The 22,878-nt window shown below is 45.1% G+C and overlaps 2 protein-coding genes across 5 annotated transcripts in view; one reads left to right on the top strand and one right to left on the bottom strand.

Moving 5' to 3' along the window:
* Positions 1-7,710, bottom strand: part of l2hgdh (L-2-hydroxyglutarate dehydrogenase) — a 62,051-nt gene extending 54,341 nt beyond the window's left edge. The window contains exons 1-2 of the mRNA XM_078406076.1: positions 7,551-7,710; positions 2,844-2,959 (exon numbers count right to left, since the gene is read on the bottom strand). Of these exons, the coding sequence (XP_078262202.1) occupies positions 2,844-2,959; positions 7,551-7,645 (211 nt within the window). The 5' untranslated portion in view covers positions 7,646-7,710. The remainder of the gene's footprint in view (positions 1-2,843; positions 2,960-7,550) is intronic.
* Positions 6,640-22,286, top strand: dmac2l (distal membrane arm assembly component 2 like). 4 transcript variants are annotated; one of them, XM_078406079.1, is made up of 6 exons: positions 7,924-7,941; positions 8,998-9,319; positions 13,458-13,569; positions 13,650-13,858; positions 17,298-17,469; positions 21,684-22,285. In XM_078406079.1, the coding sequence occupies exons 3-6, from the start codon at positions 13,469-13,471 to the stop codon at positions 21,796-21,798; spliced, it is 597 nt and encodes a 198-aa protein (XP_078262205.1). In that variant the 5' UTR covers positions 7,924-7,941; positions 8,998-9,319; positions 13,458-13,468; the 3' UTR covers positions 21,799-22,285. The 4 variants fall into 4 exon arrangements, with proteins under 4 accessions (XP_078262206.1, XP_078262203.1, XP_078262205.1 ...); XM_078406080.1 differs by lacking the exons at positions 7,924-7,941; positions 8,998-9,319 and adding an exon at positions 6,640-6,769 and having other exon boundaries at positions 21,684-22,286; XM_078406077.1 differs by lacking the exon at positions 8,998-9,319 and having other exon boundaries at positions 7,864-7,941.
* Positions 22,287-22,878: the final 592 nt, after the last annotated feature.

The raw sequence follows: 22,878 nt of genomic DNA, 5'->3' as shown, positions 1-22,878 counted from the left end.
ATTGAGAATGATCAGCCATGATCACATTGAATGGTGGTGCTGGCTCGAAGGGCCAAATGGCCTCCTCCTGCACCTATTGTCTATTAGTGTTAGAGCAAGTCCCACTCTACTCACGGTTTAAAATCATACCATTGACAATGAAATGTTATCACCCATCATCCTCTGTGCTTCTAACAGGGATAACTATGCAAACATAACTTCCCTTTCATTCCCTTTTATTCAGTGTCTGTGAATAACTCAATCTCCACGTAATCCACAGCCACAGCTGCTGAACAGCATCAACCATCAGCATTTTATGCTCCAAACAGCAGGTGATTTCAACATTATCGAACAAACACCGCATCAATGTGGACTTTAACCCTTTTATCCACCATTAATAATTAGTATCATATTGGTCAGGCAGCAGAAACTTTAACAGCTCTTCATAGTGCACAGAAATCTCAGAGATATTGCGATAGTCGAGGTAAGTTTGGTAAAAGGTATTTTTAAAGAATGTCTTCAGCGAATACAGAGATGGAAGGGTGAGAGATTTAAGGAGAACTCCAAAGTTCATGGCCTGAGGGGCTGTAAGTCCGGCTACCCATGGCAGCGTGATTAAAACTGGGAAGATTGCAAAGGCACGTTTTGCTCGATTCCTGAATGGTGCTGCATGCTTGTAACATGAATAAACATTTATTGATAAAGTACATTCCCCAATACTATTAAAAACACTTCAAAGTTGCTAACAATTGTGTAGTTGGTCACCAAACTGATGCCTTCCCCTTCCCAAAATCTGCCATTATGAATTTAATATAACAATTGCAGAACAGCATTGTACTCACCAGCTATGTTTAAAAATTGGCTACACTTAAAATAATGTTATTGGAGAGAATTTTATTAATACAACTAGACCAAGTTGACCCGTTGGGCCCAAACCTCTCCTGCATTGGTGCAGCACCCTCCCCCCCCTCCTTCCCCTCCCCATCCCCCTCAGCCCCCCTTATTCTCCCTCCTCCGCCCCCCCCCCTCCCTCGGAGATAGATTTAAACTTTAAAATGTGAATAACTTTAAAAATATAACACCGATTTCACCGAAACTTCTTCCATTAGCACCAAAGGGACGACGGTGAGTAAGGTGGGCCTAAAATTGCCGCGCTATCGTGTACTGTTTTGGCTGTAGTTCAGGAACAAACAAACAAACAAATGAGAGTTTTAGTATATAGATATCAAAGCTGTTTAAAAAGCAGAAAACTGATGGGATGATAGTTACCAAACCATAGCACAGAGACCAAATGTAACCAGTTAAAAAGAAGTGCTCCTGAAAGGAAGGCACTAATATTCATGGGATCCAATGTTTGTGCACAGTGGAACAGGCCTCACCTCCAACAAGATCCCACCACTAGCCACATCTTCCCATCTCCACCCCTTTCCATTCTCTCAGCAACTCCCTGGTTAACTCATCCCTTCACACCCAAACCCCCTCTCAAGGTACTTTCCCCTGCAAACACAGGAGATACAACAGCTGTCCCTCTACCTCCTCCCTCGACTGTCCAATGACCCGGACAATCCTTTCAGGTGAGGCAGAGGCTCACTTTCACATCCTCCAACCTCATCTCCTGTATCTGCTGTTCTAGGTGTGGACTCCGATATATTGACGAGACCAAGCGCAGACTAAGTGATCGTTTTGCTGAACACCTTTGTTCAGTCCGCCTGGACCTACCCGATCTCCCAGTTGCTAAACTAACTCCCCTTCCCATTCCCACACTGACCTTTCTGGCCTAGGTCTTCTCCACTGTCAGTGAGGCCAAACGTAAATTGGAAGAACAGCACCTCAAAATTGCGGGCACTGTAAGGCTGGAAGTGTAGGCAAAAACTTTAGCCCGTAGGCTACTGTTGCAACTTATAAGCTCAAACATTTGGACATGCTTGCTATGGGGCAAAACCTGAGGTCTGTAAAGTAAAATCAAAAATCTGCAAATGTCAGAAATCTGAGATAAAAACAGAAAATTCAGCATCTGAGGAAAGAGAAACTTATTGTTTCACATCTGGAAATCACCATCAGAACAGTGTCTGGAACTGTGAATCTCCACCGTCCATTCCCCAAAATAATGTGATGAATTCAATGTGCGGAGTGATGCCAGGATTTTCTGTTCATATTCCAGAGGTTGGTAGAGTGAAACAGTGTGGAAACAGGCCCTTCGGCCCAACTTACCCACACCAGCCATCATGACCCAGATACAGTAGTCCCACCTGCCCGCGTTTGGCCCATATCCCTCCAAACCTGTCCCATCCATGTACCTGTCTCACTGTTTAAATGTCGGGATAGTCCCTGCCTCAGCAACATCCTCTGGCAGCTCGTTCCATACACCCACCACCCTTTGCGTGAAAATGCTACCCTTCAGATTCCTATTAAATCTTTCCCCCTTCACCTTAAACCTATGTCCGCTGGTCTTCGATTCACCTACTCTGGCAAGGACAGGCAAGTTTATTTATAGAGCACATTTCAGCAACAAGGCAATTCGAAGTGCTTTACATAAAACATTAAAGAGCAATTAAAATCAATTAAAAACAGTCATTAAAGAGAATAGAAAATAAAAACAAGCTCGACAGGTATAAAATACAAGAATAATAGTTACAATGCAGTGTAAGGAATGAGTTATTTGATTTAATAAAAGGCAGCGTCAAACAGAAAAGTCTTCAGCCTCGATTTAAAAGGACTGGGAGTTGCAGCGGACCTACAGTTTTCTGGGAGTTTGTTCCATATATGTGGGGCATAAAAACTACCCGATCTATTCCTCCTATTTATTGGATGTTACTTAGTTCAACACCATGTTTTTAAATAAAGGTTTTATCCTCCAAATGTACCGAGTTCTTTTTCCTTTTCCAGCACAATGCAGGTGAGCTTGGGATGCCGCAGTTTAATCTCTCGGGCAGACGCTAGTCCAACGATTCCTCCTCCAACAATGGCCACATCATAAGAACTAGAAAAGGGAAATGCAATCATTAAGCATAAACAACTGCATTTTCAGGCTACTCTTGTTCCAAACTCTAAGCTCTATGTGAAACAGGAGTCAGAAACACAGATTTTTGTGGAATAAATTACAACAGGCTCTTGGTCAACTGAGCAAGTGGGCTAAGGAATGCCAATGGAATTTAAAATGCCAATGGATGAAGATAAATGAGAGGTGATGCATTTTGGAAAGTCAAACCAGGACAGGATTTTCACAGTGAATGGCAGGGCCCTGGAGTGTGTTGTACAGCAGAGGGATTTCGTAGTACAGGTATATAGTTCCTGGCATCACAGGTAGATAGGATGGCAAAGTACATTAGTCTTCATCAGTTAGGGTATTGAGTATAAACGTTGAGACTTTATTCCTTAGAATACAGGAGGCCGAGGAGTGATCTTGTAGTAGTGTATAACATCACGAGGGGAATACATAGGTTGAATGCACAGATCTTTTACCCAGGGTATGAGAATCAAAAACCAGAGGACATGGGTTTGTGAGAGGGGCAAGATTTAATAGGAACCTGAAATACAACTTTTTCCACACAGAGGGTGGTGGGTATCTGGAACAATTTGCCAGAGATTATAGCTGAGGCAAGTATTAAAACAGCATTTAAAAGACACTTGGACAGGTACATGGAAAGGAAAGGCTTAGAAGGATATGGTCTAAACGCAGGCAAGTGGGACTAGCTTAGATGGGACATCTTGGTTAGAATGGATGAGTTGGGCTGAAGTGATGTACGAGTCTATAAATAGTGCACTCATGCCCCCAGTTTGGTTAATGTGATATTTACAATCACATCATTACATTTACAGATATTTCTGCAGTGGAATATGCTTGGTGACACACGCAAATCCATTAATTATTTGTGACAATCTGTTGCTCTGCAGGAAGCTATTTTGTGTTGCTTGCCATTATAAAATTCAAGAATTAAATGATCTGATGTGAATTTCAGGGATCCATTATTTTGCTGTTAACTTCCCCTCAAAAGTTATGCGTGGTGCAATTAAGTGCCAGTTTGTATTGGTGTGCCCAGATATTGTGCAGGAAATGGAGGATAAGGCAAGCAGAGAACATTAGTATAACTTGGCATCATGTTCAGCACAAATATTGTGGGCCAAAGGGCCTGTTCCTGTGCGCTACTGTTCTATGGGGAAATGAGAAACTGCAGATGCTTGTTTACAAAAAAAGACAAAGTGCTGAAGTAACTCAACGGGTCAGGCAGCATCTCTTGAGAACATGGATAGGTGACATTTTGGATCATAGCCCTTTTTCAAACTCCTGTATTGTTCCATGTTTTATTATTAGAGATTAATCTCTCTGGCCCTAAAATGCTAATTTCCAATGTTTGTGGATCATAATCGCCTCACACATTTTAAAACTAAACCTCATGTTCATAATTTAGAATAGGTCTGCAATAGTTGTTTGCTTCTATCTTCGTAACTTCTCTGTGAAATTGTGGTTGAAAACAAATTTATTTCTTGGCTTGCTGCCTGTGAGAGTTCTTCAAGTCAAGTCAAGTCAAACTGCTGCTAATTACCAAGACTCGCTCAAAAATAAATGCCTACAGCAATCAATGTTCTGAAACGTGAAGCCCACATGACATGGGATTGCTGGATCCTTCTCGGCACCTTTCATCAAGTTAATTCCCAATACCATTGCATCACCCTCCCTGGGCCCATACTTGTCACTACACATGCAACAGCAGAGTAAGTTGACAAGCAACAACACTGAGATTATTCTCAAATCAATCATGGTCACCATTTTCACCACACCCAAACTTCATCACTATCCATGCCTATCGACTTCTGAGGACCCCATTTTGAAGGCAGGAACGGGGTACTGATTGAGAGTGATCAGCCATGATCGCATTGAATGGCGGTGCTGGCTCGAAGGGCTGAATGGCCTACTCCTGCACCTATTGTCTATTGTGACTAATTTAGGAGACCACTCATATCGTTCAAAGCTCTAGACTTAAGGAGTTGAAATGTCAATAGTCAATAGTCAATAGTCGTTTATTTGTTACATACACATAAATGTGTAGTAAAATGAAACATTACCCGCAGTTGAACAATAAGACCAATAAGATTAATCAATAAAAATGCAATAACACATACAATCACAACTAACACCAAACAAAAAGAAACATCCATCACAGTGAGTCTCCTCCAGTCCCTCCTCACTGTGATGGAAGGCCAGAATGTCTTTTTCTCTTCCCTGCCATCTTGTCCCGCGGTCAGGCTGTTGGAGTTGCCACGTCGGGGCGGTCGGGGCTCCCGATATTGAAGCCCCCGCTGGGCGGTGAAAAAAAATCCCGCGGCCTATTTCAGGCCGCGCCGGATGGTGAAAGGTCCATGGCGGGCCGACCCAAGCCCCGCGATTCGGGGCGGGCGAACACGCTGCCTCTGCCGCTGCCGGAGCTCCCGATGTCGGCCCCCATCCAGGGGCCTGCGGGCTTCCGACGTCCACGCGGCCCGCGCCGGAGCCTCCGGAGACGAGTCGCAGCCGTTCCCGCAGCATTCGCAGGCAGCCAGCGCCGCAGGTGGTGAGTCCGGACCGCGGGCTCTGCGAACCAGAGACCCAGGTGGTCCCAGGTGCATGGCCGGTGGTAGGCCGCAACGGGAACGGAGACACGGCACAGAACAAAGGTCGCGTCTCCGTTCTGGAGAGAGAATGTTACAGTTACAGTTCCCGTTCCCTCCCACCCCCCCCCCCAAAACATAACATACAACACTACATCATATTAACACTACAATTGAGACAAAAACAACAAAAAACACAAAAGACAGACGGACTGCAGGCAAGCCGCAGCTGCGACGGCAGCGCTGGCTCCTCCCTTGAACAATGATTACGATGATTAGACGGATGATTAGACGGAAAGATGTTCTTGCCTTAGAGGAAGTACAGAGAAGGTTCACCAGATTGATCCCTGGGATGGCGGGACTTTCATATGAGGAAAGACTGGATAGACTAGGCTTGTACTCGCTGGAATTTAGAAGACTGAGGGGGGATCTTATAGAAACATATAAAATTCTTAAGGGGTTGGAGAGGCTAGATGCGGGAAGATTGTTCCCGATGTTGGGGGAGTCCAGAACCAGGGGTCACAGCTTAAGGATAAGGGGGAAGTCTTTTAGGACCGAGATGAGAAAACATTTCTTCACACAGAGAGTGGTGAGTCTGTGGAACTCTCTGCCATAGAAGGTAGTTGAGGCCAGTTAATTGGCTACATTTAAGAGGGAGTTAGATGTGGCCCTTGTGGCTAAAGGGATCAGGGGGTATGGAGAGAAGGCAGGTATAGGTTACTGATCATGGCTGGATGATCAGCCATGATCATATTGAATGGCAGCGCAGGCTCGAAGGGCCGAATGGTCTACTCCTGCACCTATTTTCTATGTTTCTATGATTAGCAAGTTTACTTTCTGAATTTCACATTTCCAGCAACCATTACTTTTTGCTTTGGTTATTTCAGAAAATTATTTTATTATCATCCATTAGACAGCCACTATTTGTTAATCACTAATCCCTTTACCGCCTCCATGACCTTGTACTACCAGCAATTGGCATTATCACTTCTCCTGTCTTCTGCAATATGAGTTTATTTGTCTCTTCGCTCTCTGCTCCCCCTTTCGCTCGGTCTTGTTTAATCTGTAACCTATCATTCTGATGCAAGGATTGTTTTCTTAATACAGATGGGCGGCACGGTGGCGCAGCGGTAGAGTTGCTGCTTTACAGCGAATGCAGCGCCGGAGACTCAGGTTCGATCCTGACTACGGGTGCTGCACTAATGTAAGGAGTTTGTACGTTCTCCCCGTGACCTGCGTGGGTTTTCTCCGAGATCTTCGGTTTCCTCCCACACTCCAAAGACGTACAGGTATGTAGGTTAATTGGCTGGGTAAATGTAAAAATTGTCCCTAGTGGGTGTAGGATAGTGTTAATGTGCGGGGATCACTGGGCGGTGCGGACTTGGAGGGCCGAAAAGGCCTGTTTCCGGCTGTATGTATATGATATGATATGATATGATATGATATGCTGCCAAACCTACCGAGCTAAGTTCACTGCTCCCACTGCCTGACCTGCGTGCTGCAGACAGCGCGGGTGACTATTGATTCCTTGCACCAGCGAGCTTTACACCAGCAAAAAGAGAAAGAAGCTTGGACTTTATTGCCTCCAGTGAGGAACGTGGGGAATCCACTATGGTGGATGTTTCTGTTAACTTTTATGTAGTTGTGTGGCTTTTTTTTAATAGTATTGCTGTGTGATAATTCAAATTTCACTGTACCTTAATTGGTACAAGTGACAATAAACTGACCTTGAAACCTTGAACCTTTTCCTCAGGACAACTACAGTTCCCCGGCCTCACCTGGACCACACCTAAGCCTCACCTGTACCTCACCTAGACCATACCTGGGTCTCATCTGAACCAGACCTGGGTCTCACCTGGACCACAACTGTACCTCACCCGGACCACACCTGGTCTGCTGGGTCACACCTGTACAACACACCCGGACTACACCTCCCGATGCGATGCCGCCGGCGGGTGACAGCCACTACCCACCCCGCTGCTCACCTCAGCCTCCTCAGCGGGACGTGCCCGGCCCGGAGCGCGTTGAGCCGCCCGGCAAGCAGCGACGCGCCGCAGGTTCCCCAGGTACCGGCCGCCATGGCGCCCTGACAACGGCGGCGTCTCACCCCTCACCCCGGGCTGCCGGCGGGGTGGCGCGGCGCTGCGGCTGCGCACTGACTGGGCTGCCGGCGAGGCGGCTGCGTACTGACTGGGTTGCCGGCCGGCGGGCGGGGCGAAGCTGCGGCTGCGCACTGACTGGGCTGCCGGCCGGCGTATGATTCCACGCGCTGATTGCGCCTGCGCACTGTCTGGGATGCCGGCGGATGATTCCTGCCCGTGCGCCATAACCGGCGGTCGACGCCTGCGCATTAGCGGTAGGCTGGCGCCTGTCCAGGTAACGGGGCGTCCCGCGGTCACGACCCCTTTAACACTCCCCCCCCCCCCCCCCCCCCCCCCCCGGCCCGGCGGCTGATGGGCGGCGGGGCAATCCGGAGTGTCCCCGGGGCAATACGGGGCGTATTGCTTCCATACCATTAACAGACCCTGCTGTTGAAATGCAGCAGAAGCCGGCGGAGGGGGAGGTGGAAGGGGGAGGGAGGGAGGTGGAAGGGGGAGGGTGAAGGGGGAGGGTGAAGGGGGAGGGGGAAGAGGGAGGGAGGTGGAAGGGGGAGGGTGAAGGGGGAAGGGGGAGGGGAAGGGAGAGGTGGAAGGGGGAGGGTGAAGGGGGAGGGGGGAGGGAGGGAGAGGTGGAAGGGGGAGGGTGAAGGGGGAGGGGGGAGGGAGAGGTGGAAGGGGAGGGTGGAGGGGAGGGAGAGGTGGAAGGGGAAGGGTGAAGGGGGGAGGGTGAAGGGGGAGGGGGAGGGGAAGGGAGAGGTGGAAGGGGAGGCGTGAAGGGGGAGGGGGGAGGGGGAGGGAGAGGTGGAAGGGGGAGGGTGGAGGGGGAGGGAGAGGTGGAAGGGGAAGGGGGTGGGGAGGGAGAGGTGGGAGGGAGGGGGAGGTGGAGAGGGGGAGGGGGGAGGGAGAGGTGGAAGGGGAAGGGGGGTGGGGGAGGGAGAGGTGGGAGGGAGAGGGAGAGGTGGAAAGGGGGGGGGAGGGGGGGAAAGGAGGGGAGGAGAGGGGAAGGGAAGGGGGGAAGGTTGAAAGAGGGAGGGGGGAGGGGGACCTGCGGCGGTGCTCTGACTTTTACTGCCTACAATAACCAGTGATGGAAATGGTTTTAGGAACTAGGGTACTCTAAGGTCCATGAGGCTGAGGTGGGGGAGGGATTTTTTTAATGTGCGGTCATACCCATGTAAGAGTACAAGAATGCATAACATGTTTATTGTGTGTTTATAATATCGTTTATTATCTGGCATCTCTCTCTGTTTACATTACAAAATGTCCATAATGGTATATAATCTCAATTTTTTTTCTGTCACCTCCTCTTTCTTTCTGCATGCCATTTCTTCAGCACGCCTTCTGCCACTAAGAAGCCATGTCCTCACATATTCTTCGGGGTTGAATTTTGACAGGAGGTCCCACCAACTTAATAAATAGAAGAGTTGAGAGATGATCAGTGTGGTCTTGCACATTGTGGTAACATGCAGAAATTCATGCCACTGAAGCTTCTTTCACATTCTGCTGTTGATACCGGAATTGTATTTACAGCCGTTACCAGCTGCTGAAAATCTGCAGAAACTATCTTCCCTTTAGATTCCTTGAAGGCTCTGACACAAAGCCGACCATTTAAGCCAAATTGTTCTGCCATTTCTTCTACATCATTATCCCCAAAGGTAAAAAGTGAATCTTCTGGAATATTGTTAATACCTAAATATTTCGACTTGTTAATTAACTTTTTACATTTATCATTGGAAGCTGTTGTAGATTCAAGCAGCCTGGATTTCATATTATTGACCAAACTCCTCAAAAATGGTTGTCTATGTACAGTAGGTACTTTACCAGCTCTCAAATTTATTCCATTAAATATCATCTGGCTTGTTGCTTTCTCCACTTGAGTATAAAAATTTCCTGGCTTCTCTATTTGACATTCAAGAACCTTGATAGTTTGTTTAATTTCCTCATGTGCTTTACTAAATGTACAATTTCGGTTCTGCAGTTTAAGTGACAGTTCGGACAACTCTAGCAAACTGTCCATCAACAAGCCCAAATTATTTACGAAAGCTGATGACACTAATACTTTTTTCAGCACCTCGTACTTTGCTCTCTCTGCACTAGATCTTGAAGCATCACAGCGTGTTTTTCCAAAATGCTCCCAAATAGCTTTATAAGACTGCCACATTGCCTTTACAGTTCGATAAGACGAAGCAACTCATCTCACACTGAAAACACGACCAATATTCAACAGTTGACAGTGAAGAGCCTCAGCACATGCAGTAAACTCATCCTGATTCTTAGGAGACCTATGATATAAAGAATACAATTTATCACAAAATATCTGAAAATGATTCAAACCTGCAACTTCATTTATAGCATCACCTACACTGAGTTCAAGCCAAACAGTTGCATTAGGGAAATCAGCAAGAAATAGTTTTGCAACCCCTGCATTTCGTCCTAACATTACTGATGCACCATCAGTTACAAGTGATATCACATTTTCTTTTAGGTACTGTATTGAAAAACCACCTCTTTGTAAGCAACTTAGAAGCCCATCATATATAGATTTTGCATTTGCACCAAGTTTCATATGTTCTAAGTCAAAATAGAATGATATAAGTTGGGAAGATTCACCAACTGCTGCTCTGAAGCAGACTACTAGAACAGTTTTTCCCATTAATAGTAGTAGATTCATCAATCATAATAGACATTTTAGATTGTTTTGAAATTATATTTTCCACCATTGTCTTTCGCATCTGGTCCCCTATGTGGTGAGAAACATCTGCACATGACTTACGAGAGTGTAGACAGTGTAGACAGTCGATGCCGTTTCTTTCTCGGAGTTCAATATCAGAAGACATATCTGTGTAGGGCCTACCTTGTGTACAATATTATATACAGTTCTAAAAACTCGACCTGTTTTTGCTTTGTCCTTTTTCAGTGACATATACACTACATTTTCGATTGCTTTTTTTTTAGCTGTTTCATTGATTTTTTGGCATCTGATATGAGCTTCACTATTTTTGTGCTTAAAAATCTTTTTTCTTAAACTCATTAACTGTTTTGCTTTGTCATCACTCACTCCTACTACATTAACACTGCACCACTCACGAGACAAATGAATTCCTCGTGTTCGTTCAAGTCCAAGATGACACTTGCTGCTTGCACTACATCCTAGTTTTCTGTTTTTAACAATTCTTTCTTTTTGTTTAAGTACATTTCTTGTGTCCAACAGTCTGGAAGATCACATTTTTCAATATCTTTTGAAATGTCTTCACATGCAGCAGCATCAGGCATCAGCATCAGGCAGCAGCATCAGGCGAAACAGCTGCATCACTTACATTATCATTTTCAAGTAATTTTGCCTTCTTTTCTGGCTGAGTGTTTTCATTATCATTTATTTCTTCATCGATCTGAAGACGCTGTCTTTCAAAGTATCTCAGTATGCTCATTTTCACAGGGGTACACAAATCTGAAATTTATAGATATTTGATAGTGATATATAATAAAATTTGATAGTGATATATAATCAAATATTTCCGCTTGCACTATTGTTTTGCTACATAAAACCACCCACAATAAAATATTCACCACTCACGATTTAGGCTGGAAAAAACTATTGGTACTACTTATTTAATTTTCTCCCCATCCATTCTAATTTAACTGAAACAACTGAGGCACAGCGGCAGAGCGACAAATAAAATAATGTGGAATAATAAAATAACGTGGCTTTACCTGAGCCCGTGCTCGCAGTCCGGTAGCCCTGACAGTGAGTTTAAAAAATTCTTCCTTGGATTTTATTCAAAGGAACGCGGTGTCATTAATACATGGTCAAAACACAATTACATTTACTGAGGAATGTGGATCGATGTATTGATGACACATTGTATAACTACACCTGCACCTCCTCCAACCTCATCTATTGCATCCGCTGCTCCAGATGTCAACTTATTTACATCGGCGAAACCAAACGCAGGCTCGGCGGTCGCTTCTCTCAACACCTGCGCTCAATCCGCATTAACCAATCTGATCTCCCGGTGGCTGAGCACTTCAACTCCCCCTCCCATTCCCAGTCTGACCTTTCTGTCATGGGCCTCCTCCAGTGCGATAGTGAGTCCCACCGGAAATTGGAGGAACAGCACCTCATATTTCGCCTGGGCAGCTTGCAGCCCAGCGGTATGAACATCAACTTCTCCAACTTTAGATAGTTCCTCTGTCCCTCTCTTCCCCTCCCCTCCCCCTTCCCAGTTCTCCCTCTATCTTCCTGTCTCCACCTATATCCTTCCTTTGTCCCGCCCCCCTGACATCAGTCTGAAGAAGGGTCTCGACCCGAAACGTCGCCTATTCCTTCTCTCCTGAGATGCTGCCTGACCCGCTGAGTTACTCCAGCATTTTGTGAATAAATACCTTCGATTTGTACCAGCATCTGCAGTTATTTTCTTACACTACCTGTTAACTACTGGCTGTTAACAAGTGCTAACAGTGGCAGTTAACAAATCGTTTCCGTCTGAGTTGAATAAAGTGATAAACGACTCGAATCTTTCTGCAGTACTCATTAAACCCGAGCTGGAAATTGAAAACTAGGGGAACACCGTCCCCCTGCGTACCCCCCCCCCCCCCCATTTCCATCACTGGCAATAACACTCGCAGCATTGAATCGTCCACAACAACACCAAGCAGTAACACTGGGTGATCATCAATGCGCAAAAAACGAAGTCAGAGAAGATCACAGTTGCTGAGGTCAGGGTTAGTTGTGTAGTGTTCAAGAGCGCTGGGAAGAGGTTGCTCCTAAACCTGGAGGTTACTGTTCTCAGGCAGTTCACCTCCAGTTTAAATTCCATTTGGAATATTTTGGAGGACCAAGAACCAATCTGTCCCCTTTTCCCAATGACAGGGGTGCAATAAGAGCGTGTCCAGGGTGGTGCGGGTCTCTGACAATGCTGGCTGCCTTTCTGAGGCAGCGACTCATATAGATTCCTTTGATGGTGGGGAGGTCAGTACCTGTGATGGACCAGGCAGTGTCCACCACTCTCTGTAGAAGTGTCTGTCAAATAGCTCTCTACCACTCTCTGTCCACCACTCTCTGTCAAATAGCTCACTACCGTACACCTGTAGAAGTTCGAGAGTATTCATTGACATGCCGAATGGCCTCAAACTTGGTGGCACAGCAGTAGAGTTGCTACCTTACAGCGCCAGAGACCCGGGTTCAATCCTGACCACGTGTGCTATCTGTCGGGAGTTTATATGTTCTCCCCGTGACCTGCGTGGGTTTTCTCCAAGATCTTTTCTCCCACACTCCAAAGACGTACAGGTTTGTAGGTTAATTGACTTGGTGTGAATGTAAATTGTCCGATTGTGTTAATGTGCAGGGATTGCTCTGTCGGTGCAGACTCGGTGGGCCGAAGGGCCTGTTTCCACACTGTATCTCTAAACTAAAGCTTCCAAGGAAGTAGAGGCATTGATGAGCTTTATTTTTGATTGTGTAATTGTGCTGGGCGCAAGACAGATCTTCAGAAATATGCTTGCCCAGAACCACCATCACATCAATGAAGATAGGTTGATGGATCCCAGTCTTCCCCTTCGTGAAGTCATCAATCAGCTCCTTCGTCTTGCTAGTGTTGAGAGCAAGAATTAATATTCCGGTTGGTGGAAGGAGAAACAGTCAAGTAGCCCTTTGCTTTAAATAAATGAATTGGCCTGTGCTTGACATTACCCTTTACTCTAAGTCTGTCTGTGCAAACGTACACTTTGTGTATCCTGAATAATATAGTAAAGCTATGACTGTACTTATGCCCCAATCGGTTTTTTTTCCACCAGAAAACCGAACAATGCTGTTCTCAAGGATAAGACCTTTGAGCATCCTACGGATTGTACAGACTCGGGTTATTCAGAGGAGTTTCTGGGGATGGCTGAATGCTGTTTTCAACAAGTGAGATGCAGTTAAAATTGAATTGCAGGTTTGAATCTGTAAATCAGATGTGTAATAAGAGGACATTTCCTTTCAACCAGGGTGGATCGTGATCGTATCCAGGCTGTTGGTCCGGACCGAGCGGCCTCTGAGTGGTTACTGCGATGTGGCGCCAGTGTGCGTTACAAAGGTTTTGCCAAGTGGCAGAAAGATTACAATCACCTCCCTACCGGTCCTTTGGAAACATTCAGAATTGAAGCAATTGATGCAACAGAATCATGCATTATGTTCAAAGGATTTGATTACCTTGGTACTGTATTAAATTGTCTTCAATAACAGTTGTTAGTAGTTTAGTTTAGAGATACAGCGCAGAAACAGGCACTTCGGCCTACCGAGTCTGCACCGACCAGTGTTGCAGTGCTAATTGTTTAGGTGCCAGAGCTGTCACTGGTGCCTACACACACTAAGGACAATTTCTATATTTTTTAATACCAAGGCAATTAAGCTACAAACCTGTACATCTTTGTAGTGTGGGAGGAAAACGAAGATCTCGGAGTAAACCCACGGGGGGGAACATACAAACTCCGTACAGACAAGCACACGTAGTCGGGATCGAACCCGGGACTCTGGTGCTGTAAGGCAGCAATTCTACCGCTACGCCACCTCCAGAAAAAATTGTTAAAATAGCGAAAACGTTTGTACACGTAAGAGATGTATTGACAATGGAGCATCATTATAAGTAGCTGCATCCGTTCTTATCTTGGGTAGTTTATGTGAACCAATAAGGTTATAATTAAATCTATCAAGATGTTGGTGTATTTGTGTTCTGCTTTAGTCACATTTCTTGCTGGGACCCTTCTGCAGAGCTGAAAGGATGTCGGTAAATTTAACATTCCTAAAAGATAAAACCCGTCAAAATAAAAAATTCTGCATATTAGGGCAGTGCAGTGGTAGAGTTGCTGCCTTACAGCAAATGCAGCGCCGGAGATCCGGGTTTTCTCCGAGATCTTCGGTTTCCTCCCACACTCCAAAGCCGTACAGGTTTGTAGGTTAATTGGCTTGGTAAATGTAAAAATAGTCCCTAGTGGGTGTAGGATAGTGTTAGTGTGCGGGGATCGCTGGTCAGTGCGGACCCGGTGGGCCGAAGGGCCTGTTTCCGCGCTGTATCACTAAACTAAACTTTTAAAAAAGCATTATTGTGGATGCTTATACCAATTTTCTATGGTCTCAGTCCACTCGCTGAGGACATTGGGGCTTAATTTGCAATATCTGTTTAAAGTTTCAATTGTTTTCACTTGTGTTTGCTTCAGGCCAACAGGTTGGTAACATCAAATCATTCCTTTTTGTTTGGTGAGTTAAGTAGTGCAGCTGTTTACAGCAACTACCCTGTTCCCCATCCTCCAGTCTAAACCTGAGCTCATGACCAGCTGGTTTCTGTTGTGCTCTTTGTGGTGCGGTTACAGTTACAATTGATAATTACTGTGATAAGGACAGGAATCAGCAATAAATATCAAACAGGTTTTATTGCTGGCTGTATTCTACTTCATCCAGTAAAAGGAATAATTTTCTTTGTGCCTCGTAAGAGGGCGTGCAGAGTAGGTGCACTAGGTTAATTCCCGGAATGGCGGGACTATCATATGTTGAAAGACTGGAGCGACTAGGCTTGTATACACTGGAATTTAGAAGGATGAGAGGGGATCTTATCGAAACGTATAAGATTATTAAGGGGTTGGGCACGTTAGAGGCAGGAAACATGTTCCCAATGTTGGGGGAGTCCAAAACCAGGGGCCACAGTTTAAGAATAAGGGGTAGGCCATTTAGAACGGAGATGAGGAAAAACTTTTTCAGTCAGAGAGTTGTGAATCTGTGGAATTCTCTGCCTCAGAAGGCAGTGGAGGCCAATTCTCTGAATGCATTCAAGAGAGAGCTAGATCGAGCTCTTAAGGATAGCGGAGTCGGGGGGTATGGGGAGAAGGCAGGAACGGGGTACTGATTGAGAATGATCAGCCATGATCACATTGAATGGCGGTGCTGGCTCAAAGGGCCGAATGGCCTACTCCTGCACCTATTGTCTATTGTCTATCTGCAGCTCATTTCTTCACTTAACTTCTTCCTTACTTACTGGTCTCCATGTATCTCCCCTTCTTTGCTGATGTCCAGCACAACATACTCCCAGCTTGTTCAGACCACTCTGCTTGAATGCTTACCCATTTTGCTTTCTACTTCATCTGCTTTTGCCACAGGTGAAGTGTGAAAGGGCGGTTAAAAGAGTGCGATGCTGGAGTAGGAAAGCAAGTGTCTAAGACCCCCAAAACTGCAGAATAGGAGTGTGCAGAGAGAAAGAGGACGAATGAGTGATCTTAGACGGAAAAGAGCAATGAGGCAGGCAAATGGAGGAAGAGTGATGTGCATTTGATGATTGGCCGAGGTGGAGAACTTGGTCTTTCTATTTAATTAAATCAAATTGTTCTTTCTCATATCATGGAAAATTGATCATTTGTGAAAGAAGGCAGTGTTTTTTGACTTTTTAATTATTTTCATGTCATTCACTTTCAAGAAATAGTGATTATTATTAATTGTTTGCATTCCCTTCCCAAGCCGGTTTTTTTCCGTATCTGAAAACATCATCGTCGTTTCTTGTGCTTTTTCTTCTCCATACTCGCGCTTGCTTACCAGCTGCCCATTGTCTAGTGTTTCCAGATGTTGTTTAAAGATCTTAATGCACCAGAGTCAGTACCTGGATTTTGGCCATCCATCTGAAGCTACTCTGGACCTTCCGGTTGCTTCTCTTGAACTAAACAGTTTTCCACATCCCCAAAACAGCCTCAAACTTCCAGTTTAGTTAAACGCCTCTAGTCTCCTCCATCCTCTCTCTAATCTTCCCCATTACTTATAGCTACTTTATGCACCCCTACCCCTACCTCAGTTTACATAGAAACATAGAAAATAGGTGCAGGAGGAGGCCATTTGGCCCTTCAAGCCAGCACCGCCATTCATTGTGATCATGGCTGATCATCCACAATCAGTAACCCGTACCTACCTTCTCCCCAAATCCCTTGATTCCGCTAGTCCCTAGAGCTCTATCTAACTCTCTTTTAAATTCATCCAGTGAATTGGTGTCTACTGCCTTCTGTGGCAGAGAATGCCACAAATTCGCAACTCTGGGTGAAAAAGTTTTTTCTCATCTCAGTTTTAAATGGTCTCCCCTTTATTCTTAGACTGTGGCCTCTGGTTCTGGACATTAACTTACAACACAGCCTCATTCCCACCTTTATTGTCAGAGCTAGCATTCACATTTGATGTTTGTAAATGAGAAAAAAGTGACACGTCAGTATTTTAAAATTAATCGTTGTGATTAGTTTAGTTTACAGAGGCAGCGCAGAAACAGGCCCTTCGGCCCACCTAGTCCACGCCGACCAGCGATCCCCACACACTAACACCATCCTACACCCACTAGGGACACTGTTACATTTACATCAAGGCAATTAACCTCCAAACCTGTATGTGATGGAGTGTGGGGGGGAAACCAAAGAAATCAGAGAAAACCTACGCGGTCACAGGAAAGAAAGTACAAACTCCCTACAGACAGCACCCGTAGTCAGGATCAAACCCGGGCCTCTGGCGCTGTAAGGCAGCAACTCTACCGTGCCACCCAAATATGATGAAAATATTCTTTAAAATACAAAGGTATTTATTAGGAAACAAGCTGACAGTCGTGTGCTGTTTCTCACGTGTGCATTCTGTTGCAGATTATCTGGAACATGTTGAGGAGATTAAGTTTGAGAGGTGTATCTACATTCAAGATGAATGTCTCGAGAGGCTGTGCGGGATAGAAAATTTGCAAAAAAGCCTGCAACGTCTGAAAATAATTTCCTGTGGAAATGTCACAGATCGTGGAATCATAAGCCTTTACCATCTCAAGTAAGTATTTGGTGAGAATAAAATATTGATCAGGAAGCAGTAATATTCTGATAGACACAAACAGTCAGCACGGTGGCGCAGCAGTAGAGTTGCTACCTTGCGGCGAATGCAGCGCCGGAGACCCGGGTTCCATCCCGACGACGGGCGCTGTTTGTACGGAGTTTGTCCCTTCTCCCCGTGACCTACGTGTGTTTTCTCCGAGATCTCCGGTTTCCTCCCACACTCCAAAGACGTACAGGTTTGTAGGTTAATTGGCTTGGTAAATGTAAAAATTGTCCCTAGTGGGTGTAGGATAGTGTTAATGTGCGGGGATCGCTGGGCGGCGCGGACCCGGTGGGCCGAAAGGGCCTGTTTCTGGGCTGTATCTCTAAACTAAACCAAACTAAACCAAAAGGCTGGAGTAACTCAGCGGGACAGGCAGCATCTTTGGAGGAAAGGAATAGGTGACGTTTCAGGTCGAGACCCTTCTTCAGACTGAGAGTCAGAGGAGAGGAAAACGAGAGATATAGACGGTGATGTAGAGAGATGTAGAACAAACTAATGAAAGATATGCAAAAAAGTAACGATGATAAAGGAAACAGGCCTAGTGTTCTCACGCTACAGTGACACAACATGTTGTAGTTCTGGAGCTCCGTTGCAGGGCAGGTTGCCTGCTACGATTGCCGTCAAGTCAGTGAGTCAATCTAGGTTTGATTTAGAATTAGGAGTTTGAAGTAGTTGCCCCAGTACCAGAATAAGAGGCATAACCAGTTTGTTACAGACTTAGCCAGGAGCCTGCCCGACATTGGATCCCGCATCTCGTGACCAAAGCTCAATGATCACACTATCAACCATCTGGGACAGTTATGCTGGTCTGCCGCCTGCCCGACGGACAGTTCAACAACTTAAAGCAGGAGAAATGTGTAGGAAGGAACTGCAGATGCTGGTTTACACCGAAGACTGACACAAAATGCTGGAGTAACTCGGCGGGACAGGCAGCATCTCTGGAGAGAAGGGATGGGTGACGTTTTGGGTCGAGACCCTTCTTCAGACTGAGAGGGGGGAGGAAAACATAGAGATATGGAAGGGTAAGGTGTGAAAACAAGAGATCAAAGGGGACGCTGGTCAAGGAAAATGTAGAATGGATAATTGTTAGCTGAGGGAAAGGTGACAACTAGGAATCCAATCAGTAACATTAATCAGGAGGACAGTGAAACTAATAGGAGAACTAGGGTGGGGGAGGGATGGAGAAAGGGAAAATTTGAAGTTAGAGAAGTCAATGTTCATTCCACTGGGGTGTAAGCTGCCCAAGCAAAATATGAGGTGCTGTTCCTTCAATTTGCGCTGGGCCTCACTCTGACGGTGGACAAGGCACAAGACAGAAAGGTCAGTGTGGGAATGGGAGGGGGAGTTAAAGTGTTCGGCAACTGGAAGATCACGTAGGCCAAGGCAGACCTAAAGCAGGTGACAGCCGCAGGAACACGCTCGCTCATCCAGAGGCTGGATGGGAGGTCAACAGTCCCTGCGGACGTGCAGTCACCTCCCGTCAGAAGTGGCCAACGGTTGGACTCCTCTTCATCTCAATCTCCTTCCCACCATAGAAATGAGGCCTCCACCTCAGCACGATGTTAACCGACGGCTGAGCATTGTAGCACCCCGTAATCCAGTAGACAAACACAAAATGGTGGAGCAACTCAGCGGGTCAGACAGCATCTCTGGAGAGAAGGACTAGATGATGTTTTCTTTAGTTTGGTTTAGTTTAGAGATACAGGCCCTTCAGCCCACCGAGTCCACGCCGACCAGCGATCCCCGCACATTAACACTATCCTACACACACTAAGGACAATTTACACATACACCAAGCCAATTAACTTACATACCTGTACATCTTTGGCGTGTGTGGAGTGTCGGAACCCTTCTTCATACTGATCCAGTATCTATGTGTCCAATTTCTGTTTCTTATAGATTAGAATTAGACAGGGTGTCTTTAACTGCCAAACCAGATCTCCTGAAATGCAATATTCATGTATTATGACCATTACTCTGAATCCATCTTTAATTATATTTTTAAATCCTTGGTCTAGTAATAATATAGGTTAAAAATCATCATCATTTCAAACTAAGAACAGAACTGGGAGTAGAGATGCAGCGTAGAAACAGGCCCTTCGGCCCACTGAGTCCGTACCGATCAGCGATCACCCCATACACTAGCAATATCCCACAAATGAGGAACAATTTACAATTTACCGAAGCCAATTAACCTACAAACCTACACATCTTTGGAGTGTGGGAGCAAACTGGGCCACACAGAGGAAACCCACGTGGTCACAGGGAGACTGTACAAACTCCGTGCAGACTGTCCTGTGACAGTCAGGATCAAACCTAGGTCTCTGGAGATGTGGGGCAGCAACTGTGCCACTGTACTGCCCTTCATAGGTAAGAAACTGGATTACCGGCGCAAAGGGCAATTTTTGGCCTGTCCATAAATCACACTTCATTCGGGAGAAAACGGCACGGTGGCGCAGCGGTAGAGTTGCCTTACAGTGAATGTAGCGCCGGAGACTCAGGTTCGATCCTGACTACGGGCACCGTCTGTACAGAGTTTGTACGTTCTCCCCGTGACCTGCATGGGTTTTCTCCGAGATCTTCGGTTTCCTCCCACACTCCAAAGACGTACAGGTATGTAGGTTAATTGGCTGAGCAAATGTAAAAATTGTCCCTAGTGTGTGTAGGATAGTGTTAGTGTGCGGGGATCGCTGGGCAGCGCAGACGTGGTGGGCCGAAGGGCCTGTTTCCGCGCTGGATCTCTAAATCTAAATAAATCTTTTTTTTTTTAATCTAAAATATTTTCAATTTACTCTTGTGATTCTGATCAATAGAAGTGTCTCTAGTCCAATGGAGTAGATGAACACACAGTGTTATACAAAACTAATGAAGTAGTTGAACACTGATCTTTTTCAATAGCTGACTGTAATTGGGAAAATTAAACTTTTATTGGGCTGTGTTCTGATAAATTCACGACTACAGAAACTAGAAGAAGCATTTCTATTGATCAGAGTAAATTAAAAATACTTTCTCCTGCAGAAAGTGTGATTTATGGATATGGCAAAAATTACCCTTTTCTCCTGTAAATATGTATTTAAAAATATACTCAGAGTGCTGAGTGTTTATTTGTAAGTAGCCGAAAGGAAGGTTTGAAGAAGGGAATGCAAGGAATTCCTCATTGTGTTGCATTTGAATGACTAAGTATGGCACGGGTGGTCATAATGAAAATTTAAATAGTCAATTATACCTTTCTCAGCACGTTAGTTATGCCTTCATAACAGAACTACATAATTACTACATAAAGTCAGCACCTCCACTCAACATGTTTACTCCAGTATAAATACACTGGCACATACCAGATACAGATCAACTGAAGGAACCTCAGGAATGAACATAGAACTTGGTCTTAGTCTGCATTCCCTTCCTGGAACCTCTTTCTAACCTCAACGTGACCAAGAGTTTAATTTTTTTTAGTTTAGAGATACAGCGTGGAAACATTCCCACCGAGTCCGCACCGACCAGCGATCCCCACACGCTAACACTATCCCACACACACTAGGGACAATTTACACTTACACCAACCCAATTTACCTCCAAAACGGTACGTCGTTGGAGTGTGGGAGGAAACCGAAGATCTCGGAGAAAACCCACGCAGGAACGTACAAACTCCGTACAAACAGCACCCGAAACGTCGCCCATTCCTTCTCTCCTGAGTTGCTGCCAGACCTGCTGAGTTACTCCAGCATTTTGTGAATAAATACCTTCGATTTGTACCAGCATCTGCAGTTATTTTCTTACAGCACCCATAGTCGGGATTGAACCCGAGTCTCTGGCGCTGTAAGGCAGCAACTCTACCATTGCACCATCGTGCTGCAATCGGAGAGTCTGGCTCAGAGAGGGAATTTTCAGGATAATAATTAGTCCAGTACTAGCCTGCACCCCTGGGTGACATGCTGATGTTCACCCAGCTGCAAAGTGGTGGCTTCAACCACAGTGAACACCTGCCACAAGGAGGCCTCTTGAGCAACGTGCAGTGTGGGGAACTTTGTGGTAGATGTAGATACAAGTGCAATTATATTCATTACAGTTCATATGGTACTTAAGGCATTTTATTATAATGTTTTGTGCTAGAACTGATTTGAAATACAATGAAATGCTAATTTGTCACTTTTTTTTCAATTTCACTGTAGAAATTTGAGTTACTTGTTTCTGAGTGACCTCCCTGGCATAGAAGATAAAGAACGAACACTCCAGCTTCTACAGACAGCTTTACCAGCCTGCGAGGTGCGAGCTGACCTTCAATAAAACGCGTTTTCAAATTTGCAGAGTGTAACCAATGTGTGCAAATAAGTGAAGATGGACAGAAATATCTGGAGTAACTCAGCATCTCTGGAGAAAAGGAATAGGAGACCAAAACGTAATCCCTTTTCTCCAGAGATGCTGCCTAACCCGCAGAGTTGTTTGTGTCTATCTTCAGTTTAAACCAACATCTGCAGTTCCTGCCTGCACATCTCGTTTGCAAATAAGTGGGTTGGTTACAAATGCAACTTCCGAAAATCTCTCAGAATTAGTCTTTGCATTATTTAGATATTAAATTATGATAAAGTCGGTGTGTTCAGGTAACTGCCAAGGGGCTTTCAATTAAATTTAAAATGCAAGTTGACTTATTCCACCCTATTATTCTGAGAAATGGTCAATAATGTATTCATGAACGTATACTGCAAAAGTGAAATGTATGAAATACATTCATAAATGATACTGAAAATATCCAAGTATTTTTGATTCACACCTTATTATAGAAACCCTTTCTTTCGCCTGGTAGTGTCATGTTAAAGGTCCTTGGTAGCATGTACAGACAGCAGCCAGGAAACATCATTATTTTAATACTTTATTTGTACTTATAAAATATATCATTATGAAGTAGAATGGCAAACATTTTGTTGCATTACATAAGGATGTCTAAGTTATTTCAGTAGAGACTAATGATTGAATACAACATATAAAGAAACAAAATCAGAGTAAGGTGCCATAAATATAAATGGTGCAATTGCGGTAAATGTTTGAATATTTTTTACTTACAATCATTTTTTAAATTGATATTCTGTGGATTTTGTTGCCAAGCACAGCATCCATTGCTTGTTCCTAATTGCCTATGAAATGAGTGGCTCCTTTGGCCATTTCAGCAGCCAGTGAAGAGTCACGGAGTCTTGCAGCAGGGAAAAACAGGCCCTTCGGCCCAATTCATCCATGCTGCCCAAGATGCCCCATCTAACCTAGCCCCATGTTCCCCTCAAAGAAAGGACACGCAGTGCTGGAGTAACTCAGCGGGTCAGGCAGCATCTCTGGATAACATGGACAGTAACATTTCCATTCCTCCAACTGATT

This window comes from Rhinoraja longicauda, chromosome 10, assembly GCF_053455715.1.
Source record: "Rhinoraja longicauda isolate Sanriku21f chromosome 10, sRhiLon1.1, whole genome shotgun sequence".
Lineage (NCBI taxonomy): Eukaryota > Metazoa > Chordata > Chondrichthyes > Rajiformes > Arhynchobatidae > Rhinoraja > Rhinoraja longicauda.
This window is presented reverse-complemented; position numbering and strand designations above follow the sequence as displayed.

Bases quoted from the DNA above. Each gene is read 5' to 3' on its own strand.
- dmac2l (XM_078406080.1), top strand. From the start codon at position 13,469: ATGCTGTTCTCAAGGATAAGACCTTTGAGCATCCTACGGATTGTACAG. The intron at 13,859-17,297 runs GTACTGTATTAA...ATTCTGTTGCAG, and splicing joins CAAAGGATTTGATTACCTTG to ATTATCTGGAACATGTTGAG. The intron at 17,470-21,683 runs GTAAGTATTTGG...ATTTCACTGTAG, and splicing joins ATAAGCCTTTACCATCTCAA to AAATTTGAGTTACTTGTTTC.